Below are 18108 nucleotides of genomic sequence, written 5' to 3' on the forward strand. Positions count from 1 at the left end.
TGATGCTTTCTGGTCAGCACAAAGCGAAGTGGGTGCACTTGAAAGCACTGAAGTGAGGCGATGCCACCCAATCCCCCTCCCAGCTTCAAGCTTCCCAATGCCCATCTCCTATAGAGGTGGCACTAAACCCTCAAGGCCTGTCTAGATGAGGCTGCAGGTACCGGACGAGCCGCTCGCAGCGTGGAGACCCTTGAAGGCTCCCCCCTTTGAGTGCCCCCTTGGAAAGCCCTTGCAATGCTTGTTTCCTACAACGGGAGCTAAAACGCGACCCCAACGGTGCCATTAACTCTGGTTTAATTCTGCAGGTATATAACAGAGTTTGTAAACCTAGGCAATGTTTCAGCTCTGCGCACTTTCAGGGTTCTGAGAGCTTTGAAAACTATATCTGTTATCCCAGGTAAGGCGGCCTCCGCTCGGTGTCAGCTGTTGGGTGCAGGCCCCCGTGAGTGCTGTATGGCTTGGTCTGTAGTCGGTGTGTGTATTGTGATGGTGTTTCCTGTGTGTGACCTCCCTCCTTGCAGATATGTGACAGAGTTTGTGGACCTGGGGAATGTCTCAGCCTTGAGAACTTTCAGAGTTCTCCGAGCTTTGAAAACTATCTCTGTTATTCCAGGTGAGAACCGTGCAGCATCCAAAGCGGGGCCCTGTGCCGCACCTCCCCTCCCCATCCTGCATCGCTGGAGCCGCTGGCATGAGTCTGATGGGCTTTGCAGTCTGGATCAATGGAGTCGTTGGGAATTGAGGCTTCTGGGCCACCAAATTGGGGGGGCAGAAGTCTCCCTTTCCTGGTCTTTATCCCTTTATCCACTCTCTGCCTAAAGTTTAGTTCCTGATGGCTGAAGAATGGGGATATCCTTCCTCCTTAAAGAGTTTCTTGCTCAGGAAGTCACCCCATCAGGGCCACTGTTTCTACACCTGTTCTAAAACCTAGACCCTAAAACCTGTTCTAAACCCTAAAACCTGTTCTAAAACCTAAACCCTAAAACCTGTTCTTGTTCCTAAGAATAAAGTGAGAGCAAAATCCAGCAAACGTAAAGCCTGCCTGCACAAGGCCACTTCAGTTCCTTGGAGTCAGATGGGGTCTGGGGCAGGTAATGGCAATAAGCTTCCCTCCCCAGCCTGTCCCGCCCCATAGAACCACTTGATGAGTTCTGCTCTTCTATTTGTTTCCTAATGCAATAACTGATGATGGTTCTTCTGCTTTCTCAGCCTCCACTTGCCAGAAAAGAGACTGTGGGATTGTAGGGACCAATCACTGTTGTCCCCATTCCAGACTGCTAAACCCATCAGATGTACATGGCTGTTGTGCATGATGTTCTTAAGTGGCATCTGCTTTCCTTGCACCCAATGAGAATATGCAAGAGTATGTTCTTACTTAGCATTCCTTGATGTTTGCCAATGTTAAAGAGCACAGGGTACGTGGGGAATTGCTGTTAGCAGCGCACTCGGGGGATCTGAAGTGCACTTGTGGTTCTGTCAGCCTGCTACAGGTATTAACTGCCTTGCTCAAGGAGCAGCATCAATGTTAAGATAATTCCTATGTGTGGTTTGCTTTCAGAATGGTAGCAAAGTGAAACCCATGCAGCTTTAATGGGCTGGGTACTAAGCATGCCTTGTCTTCCCATGGAAAGGAGCAGGACAGTTCCATTTGGGATCATTCCCTCCATCCTACTCAAAACCAGTGGAGTTTTCCTTTTATTTCAAATGACAGCAAGGGAAGGGGGAGCTGAGCCCTTCCTAAGTGCAGTGCAGCCACATGTTCTACTACAGGCTTCATTTATGGGGTTCCCCTTCTGCTTCAGCACGTGTAATGGAACGGGGGCTGTAACATTGGGGTTACAATGAGTGTTAACCACATCCTCTATCTATAACTGGGATTATCCTCAGTGTGGTTTACAGGCAAGATATTCCATGCAGGTAGAGGGTCTGCATGGATTCCTGTGACAGGAGCAGACTGTGGCACCTGTGAGCTAAAGCATCACTGCTGCTGTGGTAGGACAGATTGAACTCTGGTGTTCTAAAGCCATTTGGTCACTGGCATAAATGAACTGGGATTTCAGTGGTCTGATGCCATCAGTCTCCAGCGCCTGTGACACTCAATGGGACCCAGTGGCGATGCGGATCTGCGGAACGCGAAGGCCGTTGCTTCCACTGGGAGCTACTGGAGTTGTGTTTGTGCTGGACTGGGAACGCTCCTGCTGCCAATTGAACATCATGGTTCCGAGCCCCTATCTCCTCCTGTGCCTGTGAGAGCAGCGCACAAAGCAGAGCCTGGTTGCTGCTGTGAATGGCTGCATGGTGCATATTTGAGCGATGGAGATGAGCATGCAAACTGGTGTTGGAACGGGTATTTGTCTGCCAGAACTAACAGCAGAAGCCTGCTTGGTGCTGGAGTAGGGCTTTGGCACTGCTTGAAAACGCTGGAGGTTGGAATGAAAGACATTGAAACTGCTGTTCCTCCATAAGAATTCCTTTTGAAGCTTGGTGTTCCTGATCCGGATCAAACCTCTGTTGGCATAGACAGGGTTCTTGTCAAAGGTTTGCTGCTGAATGCCAGAGACCTGGATCTGACTGCCCCCAAATTCAGCCTCCTTCACTGCTCAGTTCCAAATGCAAGATTAACATCAGAAAAGCTGCTTAAATACTCTTTGGTTTCTGTGTCCAGAGTTCTTGCTTGTTGAGCTCAGTCTCCTGAAGCCTTTGTGCCATGTTCTTCCCCCACTTCATGGATGGTTCCTCTCCCAGACCAGCCTGGTTTGCCAGACTGGCAGGATTCTTGCCTTAGGCCTGAGCTTCCTTTTGTTATTGAGCCATTCGTGATCTTTTGGAGCTATTCATGAGCCTGATGGCCTTGGTAGAACCCAAAGAGCCAGCGCTGAGGGTGAAACCCTGCCCCATCAAATCCCATCATCTAAGTGAAGGATGCGGCTCCTGCAGGGGAAGGGGAGAGTGCTGAAACACTTGAGTGAAGCAGCAGGAACTTCAGATGGGGAAAGCCTTGGCTCTTTGTGTGGGGTTTTAGCTTGTGCCTGGCTTAAAGAGAACTCAGTGTGTCCATGGAGAGCTTTGTAGCAGCGTCTTACTTTAACACCTTGGTTTAGACGAGTCCCTTGCTTTCATGGCAGGGCCTCGCCAGGATGCTTTGCATCCTCTATTGCAAGGCTCAGACGTGCTCAGGGAGGAACATTTGTTCTAACAATTGCCACTGACCCCAGGGAGCTTGGGCCATCCATCATCCCCATGGCACCGGGTGGGACAAGCCGGTGGCTCCGGGGACCGGCTGCTCCATAGCAGCCCTCTCTTGCCACTGTGGTTGTAGGGGATGTGAGGATGTGATTTCCCCCTGTCTCCTCCAGGAGTCAGTTCTAGTGTGGTGTTCTCTGCAGGCTTGAAGACCATCGTGGGTGCCCTCATCCAGTCCGTCAAGAAGCTGTCGGATGTCATGATCTTGACCGTGTTTTGTCTCAGCGTCTTCGCTCTCATCGGCCTGCAGCTCTTCATGGGCAACTTGAGGAACAAGTGTGTGATCTGGCCCATCAATGTCAATGAGACGTTCCTGGATAACGGCTCAAAGGGCTTTGACTGGGAGGAGTACACCAACAATATGTGTAGGTATCTGTGCAGTGCAGCCCCCTGCTCCCCTCTGTTTCAGTAGAACCCTGGCTTTGTGAAGGTGCTTCGGGTCACTTGGGGCTGCTGGGGTTGTAAGGTGTGTTGGGCTCTCTCCTCCCTCTCTTTGTGCACGTAATTGTCTCTTTTTATCTCCTTCAGCTAACTTTTACATCATTCCCGGTGCCCCTGACCCTTTGCTCTGTGGTAACAGCTCGGATGCAGGGTGAGTGATGGGCTTTAAGGGGAGGCTCTGTTTACCATTGATGGCAAAGCCTTTGGGATGGTTCCTGCTGCTTCCTTTGTTGGTCCTGGTGTCATTCCACATGTCAAGTACTTCACATTTCTCAAGCTAACTACATTCATCCATTGTTACTACATGACTAATAGGATGTAAGCTGACACGTTTCAGGTCTGTGTCTGGTGATGATGACTTAGTACCATTATTTCTTTCTGAATCCAATTGGAATCATCACGGGGTTCAGCAATGGAAACCTCCATGTGCTCTTTCAGGGTGAAGAGCCTCCCATTGCCACATCTTGTTTCCATAGGATAAGGTCCATTCTCCTCATCCACTCTTCTTACTTGACATGGGAAGCAAAGGGCATGCCCTGTGTTGGGAACATGGATAACATAACATAAGCATGAATAACGTGCATGTTCTCACCTTGCTCTATCCCTTTTCCTGCCCTGATGCCCTCACGTTGTGTCCTCCACAGCCAATGTCCGGAGGGTTACACGTGCATGAAGGCAGGCCGGAACCCCAACTACGGTTACACAAGCTTTGATACCTTCAGCTGGGCTTTCCTGGCTTTGTTTCGCCTTATGACTCAGGACTTCTGGGAGAACTTGTATCAGTTGGTAAGAGCTTTGGTGTTACATGCGATGGGAAGTGGGGAACAGCGCAGGGAAGAGCCTTGGGTGGCATGGGCTGGGGTGAGGCATCCCTGCCCAGGGACCTGGATGAGCATAAGGTTCTCTGTGTTCAGAGCTCGGCTCTGCTTGCAGGAGGGGCTCTGGAGGGCAGGATGTTACCAAGGGGTCTGAGGATGCTTTGGGGACCTCACTGGAACGGGTTTAGTTCTGTTTGCTGTGGTTTGAAGCATTGAGCTTCGTGCTGTGCATCCGAATCCCTTCTGGTTTGCAGCCGTTGGGTGTTCCTGGAGAAGGGGGTGTCCCCTTTGGTGGCTCTGCTGGGGAATGGGCAGTGGCTTCATGCTGGGACAGAAGCATTCAGGTCAAGGGATGAATTCACGCACCTGAGCTCACCCTGAACTCACTTCCCTCTCTCTGCCATTGCTCTCTAACAGACCTTACGAGCAGCAGGGAAAACCTACATGATCTTCTTTGTCCTGGTGATCTTTGTGGGATCCTTCTACCTGGTCAATCTCATCCTGGCTGTGGTGGCCATGGCCTACGAAGAGCAGAACCAGGCCACGCTGGAGGAGGCAGAGCAGAAGGAGGCAGAATTTAAGGCCATGTTGGAGCAGCTGAAGAAGCAGCAGGAAGAAGCCCAGGTGAGTGCTTTGGTTGTGCAGGGCCCTGTTTCGAGCTGTGTTTGCCTCCTATTACAGTGTGTGATGAAAGGATGCAGCAGTGCCCTGGCATCACATCCTCTGTTGGCTGGGGTTGACACTGAGCACTCTGCTGGTTTATCCTGGATTGGGTGCAAGCTTATTGTGTTGATTTATACTGGAAAAAGCCCTTCTATGAAGGGACATAGAAATGTTCCCACTTAAGTGTGAGAATATCTTTGCAAGATAAGATCTTATTTGATCCTTTCTCAGTTGTTTGTAAGGGACTGAGAGAGGTTTTAGTGCCTGCCAAGGCAGACTGTGAAAGGTCCTGGCTGCAGGTTCCTTCCAGGAGAAGGATCGAGCATCCCAATCCCACCCCGAACACTCGTGGTTCTGTGCATGAAGCCACACTATTAATGATGGTCATCTCTTGCCTACACCCTCAGGCTGCTGCTATGGTCACTTCGGCAGGGACAGTCTCTGAAGATGCTGTGGAGGATGATGGTGGTGGGGTGAGGATGTCCCGGAGCTCTTCAGAGCTTTCCAAGCTCAGTTCCAAGAGTGCCAAGGAGCGCCGGAACCGGAGGAAGAAGCGCAAGGACAAGGAGCTGTCGGAAGGAGAGGAGAAGTGTGACACTGAGAAGGTGTTCAAGTCTGAGTCCGAGGATGGCATGAGGAGGAAAGCGTTCCGGCTCCCGGATAACAGGCTGGGAAGGAAGTTTTCCATCATGAACCAGGTAGTTTTCATGTCCTTCCCTAGCGTTTATGCTCACTTGGAGTCAGGCTGATGTTCTAGTTTAGATCCCGATTGGCATGTCAAAGGAATCTGCCCATCCTCTTAAACCTGCAGCGGATCAGGAGGACACTTAGAGCCTGGCACAAATGGCTCCTGAGAGCAGGGAATCAAAGCAGGTCACTTGTTCCCCAAGAGAGAGCCGCTCTGAAAGCAGAGATGATGGCATCAAAGCAGAGATGATGGCATCAAAGCAGAGATGATGGCATCAAACCAGAGATGGTTTGTGTAGACCTGGAGAGGGAGTGAACCCACTTCAGCAGCACTTGAGAGCACTGCAGGGCTCGGTACCTGCTGCTCATTGCTGTTCTTTCCCTTCTCCCTCCCAGTCCCTCCTCAGCATCCCTGGCTCCCCTTTCCTGTCCCGACACAACAGCAAGAGCAGCATCTTCAGCTACAAGGGGCGATTCCGGGACCCGGGCTCCGAGAATGAGTTTGCTGATGATGAACACAGCACCGTGGAGGAGAGCGAGGGCAGGAGGGATTCCCTCTTCATCCCCATCCGTGGCCGGGACCGCCGCAGCAGCTACAGCGGCTACAGTGGCTACAGCCAAGGCAGCCGCTCCTCGCGCATCTTCCCCACGCTGCGGCGCAGCATCAAGAGGAACAGCACAGTGGATTGCAATGGTGTGGTGTCCCTCATCGGGGGGCCCCCCTCCAGCATGCCTGGGGGCCGCCTTCTGCCGGAGGTGAGCAGGGATACGGCTGCCCGTGGCACTGCAAGGGTGCTTTGGTCCCTGCTCCTGTGTGCTGTGAGCCTGGGGGGATGCGATGGATGGAGCTTGGGGAACGCGGTCTAGGCTGAGGTGTCCCTTCCCATGGCAGGGGTTGGAGCTATTTGGTGCTATTTGGATCTCAAGGTCCTTTCCAACCCAAAGCATTCCATGATTCAGCCTGCACTGATTCCATAACTTCCCCCTCTTCCCTTCCCAAGCTCAACAACCAACCCACCTCCTTCTCCCCGCTGCGAAGAAAAGGCTTGGAATGAAAGGAGTGCCAATAGCAGCCCGTTTGACCTCTATTCAGCATCACTTGCTCCCTGTTGTTGTTCTCTTCCCTAGGCAGCATGTTCGTGTAATGCTTTGCCTCAGTATTTAGTTCTCTTTCTAGCATGGATGTGGTGGGAGTGATGCATGTGTAAAGGAGCAGTATTACTGAGCAGCTCTTTTGCTCGCTCTGTGTCCATGGGCGTCACGTAGGGAAAGAAGGAGAGCAGGAACAGCCACGTTTCTCTCTCCCGGGCACACGTGCTGTATTTCTAGGCCGAGAGTACGTGAAGTACAGGGATGAGCAAGAGTTTGCATTGATCATCCTGTGGCGTTTGCAGGGTACCACTGAAATCGAGATCAGGAAGAAACCTGGAGGCTCCCTCTTGGTCTCCATGGATCAGGTGAACGCATCCTACGGAAGGAAAGACCGAACCAACAGTGTCATGACCGGGCTGACAAACACCCTTGTGGAGGGTAGGTGTGAGCGGAGGAGCTGCCTCAGCTGCTCTGCAGTGTGTTGGCAGCGATTGCCCTCTCGTGGTGTGATGCAGGAGGACAGAGGAGCCATCCCTTGGGTGCTCCTCACGGGGCTGGGTTCCCTGGAGCGCTGTGGTTCTCCCTCTGCCCCATAGGATTTAAGTGTCCCTGCTGATGTACACATTTAGTTTTACCTCAGCCTGCTTCTTTGGAGGCATTCTCAATGCAGAAGTGTTTGTTGGGCTTCGTTTGCCTCTGAGCTGTGTGCATACACAGGTAAAGAGGTGTCATTGCCCACTGATGATAGCAGGAAGAGGATGTCTGATGCAGTTGTTCTGCCTCCTGCAGTCTCCCAAGGGCTGGAGGGATGCTTTGCTTCTGTCCATGAGAGGGAATGGTCTGAGTTACTCTCAGATGTGCCAGCATCCTGATGTCCCTTTTGCTGCTGTCACACCTGAGATGGGCAGCACATGGGGCTGAGATTCCCAGCTCCCTTATGCAGGAGCAAGGATTCCTGAGCACATGAGAGTGATGAGCTCAAATTCCTGCTGTCTCCTGCAGTAACACTGTGGGGAAACCAAATATACTTAGAAACAGAGCAGGGTTCTGCTGCTGCTTCCCTCCTGCGCAAACGCCTACAGGCTCCAGTGCTACGGTCCCTCTCTTTTAACTTTAGCAACTCCAAGGCAACTAAATCCCGAGCAACCGGGAGCCAATGGGAAGGAGAACGCAGTGGTCCCTTCCCTAGCCATAGAAAAGAGAAAACTCCAGCTGGAGAGCCCGAATGGAACCACTGCGAGTGGAGGAGCTCAAGGGGGGGGGGACTGAGTGTGCTCCATCCTTTTCCCATGCTGGGTCCTTGGTTAAACATAGCTCTTCAGTTAAGATGCTCCAAGATCCGCGTGCCCCAGAGGTCCAGCAGCCTCCGAGGTGAGCGTTGAGCCCTGTTGCTGCTCTGTTTTGTAACTGTAGAGCTGGAAGAGTCCCAAAGGAAGTGTCCCCCTTGCTGGTACAAGTTTGCCAACACGTTCCTGATCTGGGAATGCCACCCGTACTGGATGAAGCTGAAGGAGATAGTGAACTTAATTGTCATGGATCCATTTGTTGACTTGGCCATCACCATCTGCATTGTGCTGAACACGTTGTTCATGGCCATGGAGCACCATCCCATGACCCCAGAGTTTGAGCACGTGCTCTCCGTAGGGAATCTGGTAAGCTGGCATGGGGAAATATTCCCTGCAGATCTGCTTCTCCTGGGATAGGCTGCTTGTTAATGTAGACTCAGATCAGAAGGGCTGTTACTCCATTGCATGGCCTGCATGTTTGAGCTGGCTCAGTGGCTGATGTTGAGCCTGAAGGTCAGGAGATGAGCAGGAATGAATCTTTGTCTCTTCTCCCCATTCCAGGTTTTCACTGGGATTTTCACAGCAGAAATGTTCCTGAAGCTCATTGCCATGGATCCCTACTATTATTTCCAAGAAGGCTGGAACATCTTTGATGGATTTATTGTCTCCCTCAGTTTAATGGAGCTGGGTCTAGCAGATGTGGAAGGACTCTCTGTGCTGCGATCTTTCCGATTGGTATTCCATGTTCCACTTCTTTTGGAATGTTACTCTCTTGGAGCTCTTAGAAAGCTTTCTTTACATAAGGAAAGGCAAAGCCCCCTTGTTTCCTGGCTTGGGGAAGCGCAGGGATGGAATGGGGTCATCTTTGTGCTCTCTTCTTGCTTCACAACTGCTCCTCGTGAGATCTGAGCTGCGTTTAGGCAGCGAGGGATGACCTGGGATGTATCCTGGGCTAGGCTGTGAATGGAGATAGCCCATGTCAGGAAGCAGCTCTTCTTGAGCTTTCTTTGAAGGCCTCAGGCTTGGATTGTTGGGTGCAGAGCCAGCTGTGGGCAGATGCTCGGAGAGCACCAGACTCCCACCTGCAGCCAGCTCCAGAAACCCTGTCCCCATCCAGCCTCGACTGTGGGGTCTGGCTATGGCAGGACAACCCCAGGCACAGCCTGACAGGGTCATAGCCCAGGGGTGGGTGCAGTGTAGGGAATCCTGCCTGCTTGTCCTGCCGGTTTCAGATGCAGCTCAACTCAACATCCCTTTTGGTTGTGTTTTCTGGGTTTGTTGTAGCTGAGAGTCTTCAAACTGGCCAAGTCTTGGCCCACTCTGAACATGCTGATAAAAATCATCGGTAACTCAGTGGGTGCCTTGGGGAACTTGACCTTGGTGCTTGCCATCATCGTCTTCATCTTCGCCGTGGTGGGAATGCAGCTCTTTGGCAAAAGCTACAAGGAGTGTGTCTGCAAGATCAATCCGGAGTGTGAGCTACCCCGCTGGCACATGCACGATTTCTTCCACTCCTTCCTTATTGTCTTCCGTGTGTTGTGTGGGGAATGGATTGAGACCATGTGGGATTGTATGGAAGTAGCGGGACAGGCCATGTGCTTGATTGTCTTCATGATGGTCATGGTCATCGGCAACTTAGTGGTCAGTAAATGGTTACTGATGGGTTTGTTGGTTGCCTCTGGGGGGGGGAACCACAGACAGGGAGTCATGATTTGGGAGGCTGTTCTAGCTCCAGTGGGCTCCTTCATGGCCTTCAGCCTATGAGCCTGTTGCCTTTGGCAGCACAGCGTTGAGGATGTGGTTTGCTTGATGGGCTTTAAACAGCTCCCAGGAATGAAGCATCCAAGCACTGGGGGTACAGCCCCTCGGTTACAGGGCACAAAAGAAGCTTCAGAGAAGCCAAAGCTGCCTTTCCAAATGGCAGCGATTTGGGACACAGGGGAAGGTCCTGAAGTGTTAGAATGGGGCTGGAAGTTGCTCCTAGAATGTCTCAGCAGCTCAGTCATGAGGCAGGGATGTGGCAGGGATGGAGCTGCATGGCCCACAGTGTGGGAGGCTCCACTTGGATCGTGCTGCTTCCTCCTGGTCTGAAACGCAGGAGGGAAAGTCTATGGGAGCCAGTGGGGTAGTGAGAACAGATGCATGTTGTGAGCTGGCTTGGGGTGGGTTTGTCTCACCAGGGGTGTGGGCAAGGAGCTCAGAACTTAGCCTGGCCCTTTTCCTTCTGAACCTCAGCAGGACCTGGGGCCCCAATGCTCCTGGGTCCGCTCTGCCAAGCTCAACCTCTTCTCTTCCAGGTGCTGAACCTCTTCTTAGCCTTGCTCCTGAGCTCCTTCAGCGCTGACAACTTAGCAGCAACCGATGATGATGGGGAGATGAACAACCTGCAGATCTCTGTTATCCGCATCAAGAAGGGCATTGCCTGGATCAAGGCAAAAGTGCGTGAGTTCATGCAGGCTCATTTCAAGCAGAGGGAGGCAGATGAGGTCAAACCCTTGGATGAGTTGTATGACAAGAAGGTAAACTGCATCGCTAACCACACAGGGGCCGATATCAACAGAGACATTGATTATCAGAAGAATGGCAATGGCACCACAAGTGGAATTGGGAGCAGTGTGGAGAAGTACATAATAGATGAAGATCACATGTCCTTCATCAATAACCCCAATCTCACTGTCCGGGTACCTATTGCTGTAGGTGAATCGGACTTTGAAAATCACAACACAGAAGATTTCAGCAGTGACACAGATCCCGATGGCAGCAAAGAGGTAGGAGATGATGCTCAGATGCGTTCTGGGCATTCAGTGCTGGTGTGAGGGCCTGGCAGCATCTCGGGAGGGAGAACTAGATAGAAACAGAAGGTTTGTGCTGGAACTGTATTATGATGTCTGTGCACTCAAGGCACAAGCTTCTTGTGCTGGTTGCTCTATGGAGAGTCGCTAATGCTATTAAATACATATTCCAGATATACTCGTATTTGTATTGTAAATACTATTACACATCTATTCTATATACACTTCATGTATGGAATGTAAACACTGTTAAATATATAGAACAGAAATACTTCCTACTCCTGTTAACATGAGATGGAAGCTGAGTCAGGATCTCAATGAGCTGGAATGAGGAGCCAGCTTTTGTTCCAGTAACTGGTGAACAAACAGCTGAGTCCTCCTGAGTTCTGGGGGAACTGATGATGGATTCGCTTGGCTTTGCTTTTGTGTTCAAGAAACTGGATGAAACCAGCTCCTCTGAAGGCAGCACCATTGACATCAAGCCTGAAGTGGAAGAAGTCCCTGTGGAGGCACCAGAGGAGTATCTGGACCCAGACGCTTGCTTCACAGAAGGTAAGCTTGGAGATGCAGTTGCATTGCGAGGGTGTAGATGACCTATAGGTAGGGCAGATTGATCTTGTGTACAACTGATGCTGTGAGTACTTGGAAGCAGAAGAATTTGGCTTCAGTTGAGGTTTTTCTTCCCCTTCTGTTGCTGGCCTTAATGTCTTCCAGCAACTGATCCATTACAGGTATTCCCCTGGCAAAGATGCTCTAAATGGCTCAAGGTTATGTTACCAGCAAGTTTTCCATTTCTCTGCTGTCAAGTGTACGGAAACCTCAGCAAATCCAATCACAAAATGGTGTTAATTCAGGTGCCTACAGAAGTGGTGAAAGCAACCATCAGATCCTCAAGAATAAGAGTGAACTGAAACTCAGCCTGTTTAATATTGTTGGCATCAAACTGCTTCTAGACAATGGCAACTTCCTGTTCTCCCATTAAATCATGTTCCCTAAGCACATGTGGGCTCATCCTGCTTTGTGCACTGTCCCCAATGCAGGGTGCACGCAACGCTGCAAGTGTTGCCAGGTCAATATTGAGGAGGGGCTGGGGAAGTCTTGGTGGACCTTGAGGAAGACTTGTTTCCTCATTGTGGAGCATAACTGGTTTGAGACCTTCATCATCTTCATGATCCTCCTGAGCAGCGGTGCTCTGGTGAGTACCAGGCAGGTTCTGCTGCTGGAAACGGGTGGGTTTGGACTAGGGCAGCATCACTCGGGTCCCATTTCTCCTTCTTGCCTTTCCCATCTTTGCAGAACTACTTGATCTGGCTCTTCCATAGATCCAAAGCATCCCTCTGTGTGTTTGCACACTGTGTGTTAGCTGGGGTTATACAGCAGCCAACATCGAGCACCCACTAGGAGCTTTAGGACCAAAGTCCACACCAATGTGCAAGCCACAGCACTAACCTGGCTTCCTCTCCATTCACTAATGCCAGTAACAGTCTGATTGCCAACAGACTCAGCCCTTCTGGATGTGCTGAGCTGCAGAGAAACTGTTCCAGTATGGTACCAGTTGCTGAACTGGTTTAGCTGGAAAGGTTGTGCTCCCATCCCTACAAGGCAGAGTTGTTCTTGCACCATTTAGTCAGTTTTGGGGGGGTTTATTCTGGTTTGACAGCTGCTGAGGAGTGTGGCACCTACTGCCCAAGGCCACTGTGTAAAGATGTAATTGTGCTGCTTATCTCGGGGCTGTTTGAATAAGCTGCTGGGAAGCAGCACTGACCCAGGGAATAAATCCTGCCTGAAAGGAGCACCTGGTTCTTTCCCAGGCTTTTGAGGATATTTACATCGAACAGAGGAAAACCATCCGGACCATCCTGGAATACGCAGACAAGGTCTTCACGTACATCTTCATCCTGGAGATGCTGCTGAAGTGGTGTGCTTATGGGTTCGTCAAGTTCTTCACCAACGCCTGGTGCTGGCTGGATTTCCTCATTGTGGCTGTATGTATCCTCCCTCCTCCTTTCTTGCTGCTTGGGATTCGGTAGTGGAATGCTGGGTAGTGTTTTCTGCTGAGGAATGTCCTGACTGAGTCACACACTTTCTATGGATTCAATCCCAGATACCTCTTGGGGTCAGAGCAAATGAGGGTTTTCCAGCTGTGGCTCTTGGGCGGTTTTAGTGTTTCAGAGAGGCCTGAGCACATCTTGAGCTACTGGAAGGTGTTAAGAGTGGAAGAGCTCGGTCAGATTCCTTGGTGCCACCCTCCTCCTGTAGCCCTCTGTGTTCTTAAGGATGGGGGAATGATGAGGCAGGCGAAATCTTCCCATCCCATCACCTGCCAGGCTCTGTTGTTCCGAACATTGAGCCTTGGAGCATTTAAAATGAATGGAATTTATGGTGTCAACAGCAGAAAATGCTGGAATTTGGTAGGACTCAAAGTCCAAAGAATTGCAAAACAAGGAACTTCAGACTCCCAAATGCTGGGGTTGCATTAAAATGTTCCATCACATCCAGTTGTGCATCAGTGCCTTTAGTGAATGCCCTAAGAGAAAGCAGCAATACATGAATTGTCTTCCAAGCTTCTCCTTTGAAACCTTTTGAATATGATCCAGTTATACCGAGTTGCTGTTCAGTGACGTTATCCTGCTGGGAATACTTTGGAGTAGGTGGAGGAGCTGTGCTTGCAATTCCAGGGCAGAAGTGTCTGCGTTTCCTATGGAAAACTGCCTTTATCCCTTTCTTTTCCCAGTCCTCTCTGCTCCCTTAACACACGTCTTGAAGCAGCAACTGATCCCTGCTGAAAATAACCCTCTGTCTCTTGCGCTGCCTTAAGATGAAGCACAAGTGCTAACATGGGAACTAATGGGAGCCACCATCTCTTGTGCCCTCCCTTAAAGGGCAGCCAGCAGCTGAGCACAAGAGCAGCCTCCACAGCCCTTGTGGCTCCATGTTGGGAGTCCAGTTCCAGTGTTGGGAACAAAGTGTGGTTTCATTCTCTTCCCAAGCATCTGGAGTAAAGAGAAGGAACTTCCCAGGCAGGTGGTGCATTTACACATGTGCCTGTGCCTGTGAAACCACACTTCCTAGCGTGCTGTGGCTGGGGTTCAAGTGAAGGCAGGGTGGCAGCCGTGACTAATAGCCAATAAGCCTTTTGCATCATAACAACCCTCTTGAATGTTATTTTTCAGGTTTGCTAGCATTGTCACATAACTGCTCCTCTGGTTCCCAAAGCTTGCTGGGGTATTTGTGAAGACAAAGTCTTTTGCTGGGTAATAATGAAGGCTTCTGCTTTTCAGTCAATCTGGAATTCCTTTTGTCTGCCATCGGTGCCTGCTGTGTCTGCTGTCAGAGTGTCCCCAGAGAATAATACTGCAAAGAGCCCATGAAAGCTCAAACAGCCTTTAGTCACTTGTGTTCATTTCCTACTTGGGAGCGGGGCGTTATCCCAAGGGAAGGAAGCCCTAAAACTGAGGAGTCAGTGAAGCCTGGACCCTGTATTATACGTACAGGGTAAATCACTGCATTTCTCTCTATATGGATCTTATAGCCCATCCCTCTGTGTTCTGGAAGCTGGGACCAGGGGGTGTTGCTGTGGCCTTGGTCCCTTCCTGAGTAGCCTGATTCTGCTTCCCAAAGGCTTTGCTGTAAGCCAAGGATGTCCCAAAGGTTTAAATCAGTGTCATTTGAAAGCCACGTGGCAAAACCCGGAGCCACGTTGCCATAAGTTGCCACATGGTTTGGCCACTTACATGAAGACAGCAAAAGCCTGGTGCACCACCAGTAAAATAAGAGGAAATCTCCACCTTTTCCCACATGCTTATGCATTTGAAAGCTGGTCATGGACTATGTGTGGAATAAGATTCATTTCACATTATTATCTCAATATCCCTTTTGATAGAATGATAAGGAGGAAGTGTCTGTTCTGAGAACTAAGCTGAACGCCACCTTTTACAGGAGGAGGTCTCATGTTTTTCCATTCTCTGTTGCTGTATATTGGTGTCTTCTTTTTTTCCCTTAAAAAAGGTTGCTGTATCTGTTTCCTATCTGTGTCTGTAATGTGATAGTAGCCAAAACTGGAAGATAGTGGGTTGCTGGCGAAACGGTGCCTGGAGATGCTGTTTCCATATGGCCAGGTCATGGCTGGTCCAGTCTAAAGAGTTGGCCCGTGTGGGGAATGGGCCTCACGTGCCAGGGTTAGAAGTAGATGGCTTTGAGTTCCAGGCTTTTGGTACCCCAGGGTTTAATCCTGCAGGCCCCTGGTTAAGGGCTATAAGAGCCCAAATCTGATCCCAGGCTGCTAAAGAAAATGTGTTGTCTTTGTGGTTGCAAACTGGACCCGGGAGCCTGTCCCCAGCTCTGCTGTGGTTTCAGTGTGTGAGCAACCCCGTGGTTGCTGCGCACCTCATCCTGCCCATGTTTAACATGGGCTTTTCCCCCTCCTCCTCCTGCCCCCCCATGCTCACAAATGGCCCTGAGCTTCCAGCACGCTTGCTGTGTGTTACAGGCAGCGAATCCAGAGCCCATCCTTGGGTTTCCAGGCAGGAGCAGTTGGAATGAGCTGCCCCATCACTCAGTGCTGAGGCCTCTCACGATGGAGCAGCCCCTCTCTGTGAACACGGTGGCTTTGCTATGCGAGTGGAGGCAGTTTGTGCAGTGTGTGTATTTATCTGTATTCTTTCTCATAGGTACCTTTAACATTTGTCTGGCTTAAGTTTAATGGGAGCCGCTGGGATCCTGCAGCCAGTAAAGGGCGAGGGTAAGGTTTTTGTCATCGTTTGGGCTCTTCCTTCCGACAGACCCCTTCTCCGTCTGTGTCTCTGCCTCTCACTTATCTTTCCCCTCTCTGTTCTTTTCTTATGCCTTTCTCAACCGCCTTATTTCCTTCCAGGTCCTTTCAGTCAAGTGAAGTAGGCAGCTGGTGGCATGTCTTCGGGATTTATTCTGGGGCAAGCAGTGCTAGGGGACTCATTCTAACAGTCTGGAACCTTTTGTGTTTTGTTTCCCTTTTTCTTTCTTTATTTTCTTTCTTTTTTTCTCTTTTTTTTGTTTTTTTTTGCCTTTATTTCTATTTTCTGTGTAGGTCTCTTTAGTCAGCCTTATAGCTAATGCCCTGGGCTACTCGGAACTAGGTGCCATAAAGTCCCTTAGGACACTAAGAGCTTTGAGGCCTTTAAGAGCGTTGTCCCGATTTGAGGGGATGAGGGTAAGATGCCATTAGCAGCTGATCCTTCTGCATGCCTGTGGAGCGTTTCTTTTTTAAGCATGCTAGAACTGATCAAAACTGGTGGAAAAAGCCCCAAATTCCAAAGAGAATCATGATGCAGCTGCTGACTCGGTCACCCCCATGGATGTCCCCTCACCCTGCCCACCGCTGCACCCTCCCCTCTTAAGAAAGGGAGATGCATTCAGCTGCCTCATTACATTCAGTTCTGGCCCAAACCACATGCCATTCGTAGATGATGTTAACACTTGGCTGTTCTCATTTAGCCTGGCTTTTACCTCTAGCATCCGAGGGGGCTTCTGAGCTGTAACTTCTTCTACCTAGGGAGAATCACCAGGTGCAAAGAAGCAGAATTGGAACCACCTCAGTGTCTCCAGCCCCTCACCGTGTTGGCCGCTGGTGGAATTGGATTCAAAGACCATATCTGAGGGGGTTTTAAAAGGGCAATCTGCCTGCAAGGGGGTAAAAGGCTGCTTCCTTCCTTCCTTGGATCCCTCAGGCCTTCAGGAAGGGACTGGTGGGAGCTCAGCTCATTGAAAAAAGGCTTTGGTTGAATTCCTCTTGTTGCACCTTGTTGTTCTCGGTCCAGTCTGGTGGCGACTGGAAGCCTTGTCTGACAGTGAAGCTTTTCCTTTCCCCCCCCTCCCTTTTCCCGTGCTTTATGGTCCCCTTGTCCTGTCACTGTGGAACGAGCACCGAAGCACAAGCAAAGCATTGAACTTGACCAGCTTCCCTCAAATTGGTAGGGAGCAATTGGGGCTTGGAAATCACTGCAGTGTCTCACTGCTTTGCCACTGATGGTCTCTATTGTGGTGCCTTCTTTTCCTGTTTGGGGTTGAAATCAGCTAGAACATGCAGGAAGTAAAGGCTAGGATGTATTAATGGGTTTCCCACTCGCTCTTAGAACAATAACGTAGGGTCCTTTGTGCTAAATCCCCTTTAGCTCCCAGTGAGAGCTATCACAAGAGGTAAAATGATGCATTAAAGGGGAAGGGAAGAGCAGTCACAATTTTTACCGTAGGAGCAATTCCACCTGGATCCTTCTGATCTCCTTTGAACCTGCTGTGGCACAAAATACAGGGTGAGAGAGGCAAGGAGCTGACCAGGAATCCTCCAATCCCATAGGAAGCCATAGGAATAAATGATAGAACGAATCCAAAGAGGGTTTTCTCTTCCCTACTGTTCTGCTCTTATTTCTTGGTGTCAGCTTCATTCTAAACTCTATTCACTAATGCAAGCCCATGGATGCAAAGCCAGAGCCATTGCTCGGCTGGGTTCAGGTCCCACCTATGAGTATGATCACAAAGGAAAAGGCCCAGCACTAAACCTATTAGCTATTAAAAGTTATTTCTAAGCTGTGCCAGAGAGAAGCTGTGATTTTTAGTGCAAAATCAAAGAATTCCCATGCTTAAAGTGGGGATTTCCACCCAAATTGAGAGACAGTTCCAGCCAGAGCCCTGTCAGTCACCTAAACCCAATTCTTCTCCCTTTGGTTTGACTTGAAGTGATGCTGCCCCATACAACCAGTACAATCCAGAGGTCTGAAATGCCTTTGCAAAGGCAACACCAAATGTAGTTCTTTGCTTTTCTCTACTCCATAGTAATCTGCATTCCCAAGAGCTTGCTCTGCTCTGAAATGACTCAGGAAGTTTGACAGTAATGCTATGAAACGTGCATGTGTTTTTGTCAGTCTGCACACAAAAGCCATGTTCCTTCTCTCTGTTCTATGCTGGATAAATTCAACATGTTCCAAGCGACCAGATTCCATGAGGACATGCCAGGTTTCTGATTCCCATGAGGAATGGAGTAAAGCACCGTAGGGGTATCTGTAAGGATCTAAAGAGGCACGCTGCTCTTGGGTTGGTGTTCAGCAGCACAGC

The 18108-nt window shown here is 50.2% G+C and overlaps 1 protein-coding gene across 1 annotated transcript in view; it reads left to right on the top strand.

Moving 5' to 3' along the window:
- The window catches only part of SCN8A (sodium voltage-gated channel alpha subunit 8), a 41255-nt gene that overhangs the window by 14951 nt on the left and 8196 nt on the right, over positions 1–18108 (top strand). The window contains exons 6-21 of the mRNA XM_034071592.1: positions 522–613; positions 3387–3608; positions 3772–3835; positions 4329–4470; positions 4920–5126; positions 5573–5863; positions 6249–6608; positions 7247–7382; positions 8358–8596; positions 8792–8965; positions 9515–9871; positions 10528–10998; positions 11457–11574; positions 12063–12217; positions 12834–13007; positions 16088–16210. Coding sequence (XP_033927483.1) covers positions 522–613; positions 3387–3608; positions 3772–3835; positions 4329–4470; positions 4920–5126; positions 5573–5863; positions 6249–6608; positions 7247–7382; positions 8358–8596; positions 8792–8965; positions 9515–9871; positions 10528–10998; positions 11457–11574; positions 12063–12217; positions 12834–13007; positions 16088–16210 — 3325 coding nt within the window. The remainder of the gene's footprint in view (positions 1–521; positions 614–3386; positions 3609–3771; positions 3836–4328; positions 4471–4919; positions 5127–5572; positions 5864–6248; positions 6609–7246; positions 7383–8357; positions 8597–8791; positions 8966–9514; positions 9872–10527; positions 10999–11456; positions 11575–12062; positions 12218–12833; positions 13008–16087; positions 16211–18108) is intronic.

The sequence above is a fragment of the Melopsittacus undulatus genome, chromosome 21, assembly GCF_012275295.1.
Source record: "Melopsittacus undulatus isolate bMelUnd1 chromosome 21, bMelUnd1.mat.Z, whole genome shotgun sequence".
Lineage (NCBI taxonomy): Eukaryota > Metazoa > Chordata > Aves > Psittaciformes > Psittaculidae > Melopsittacus > Melopsittacus undulatus.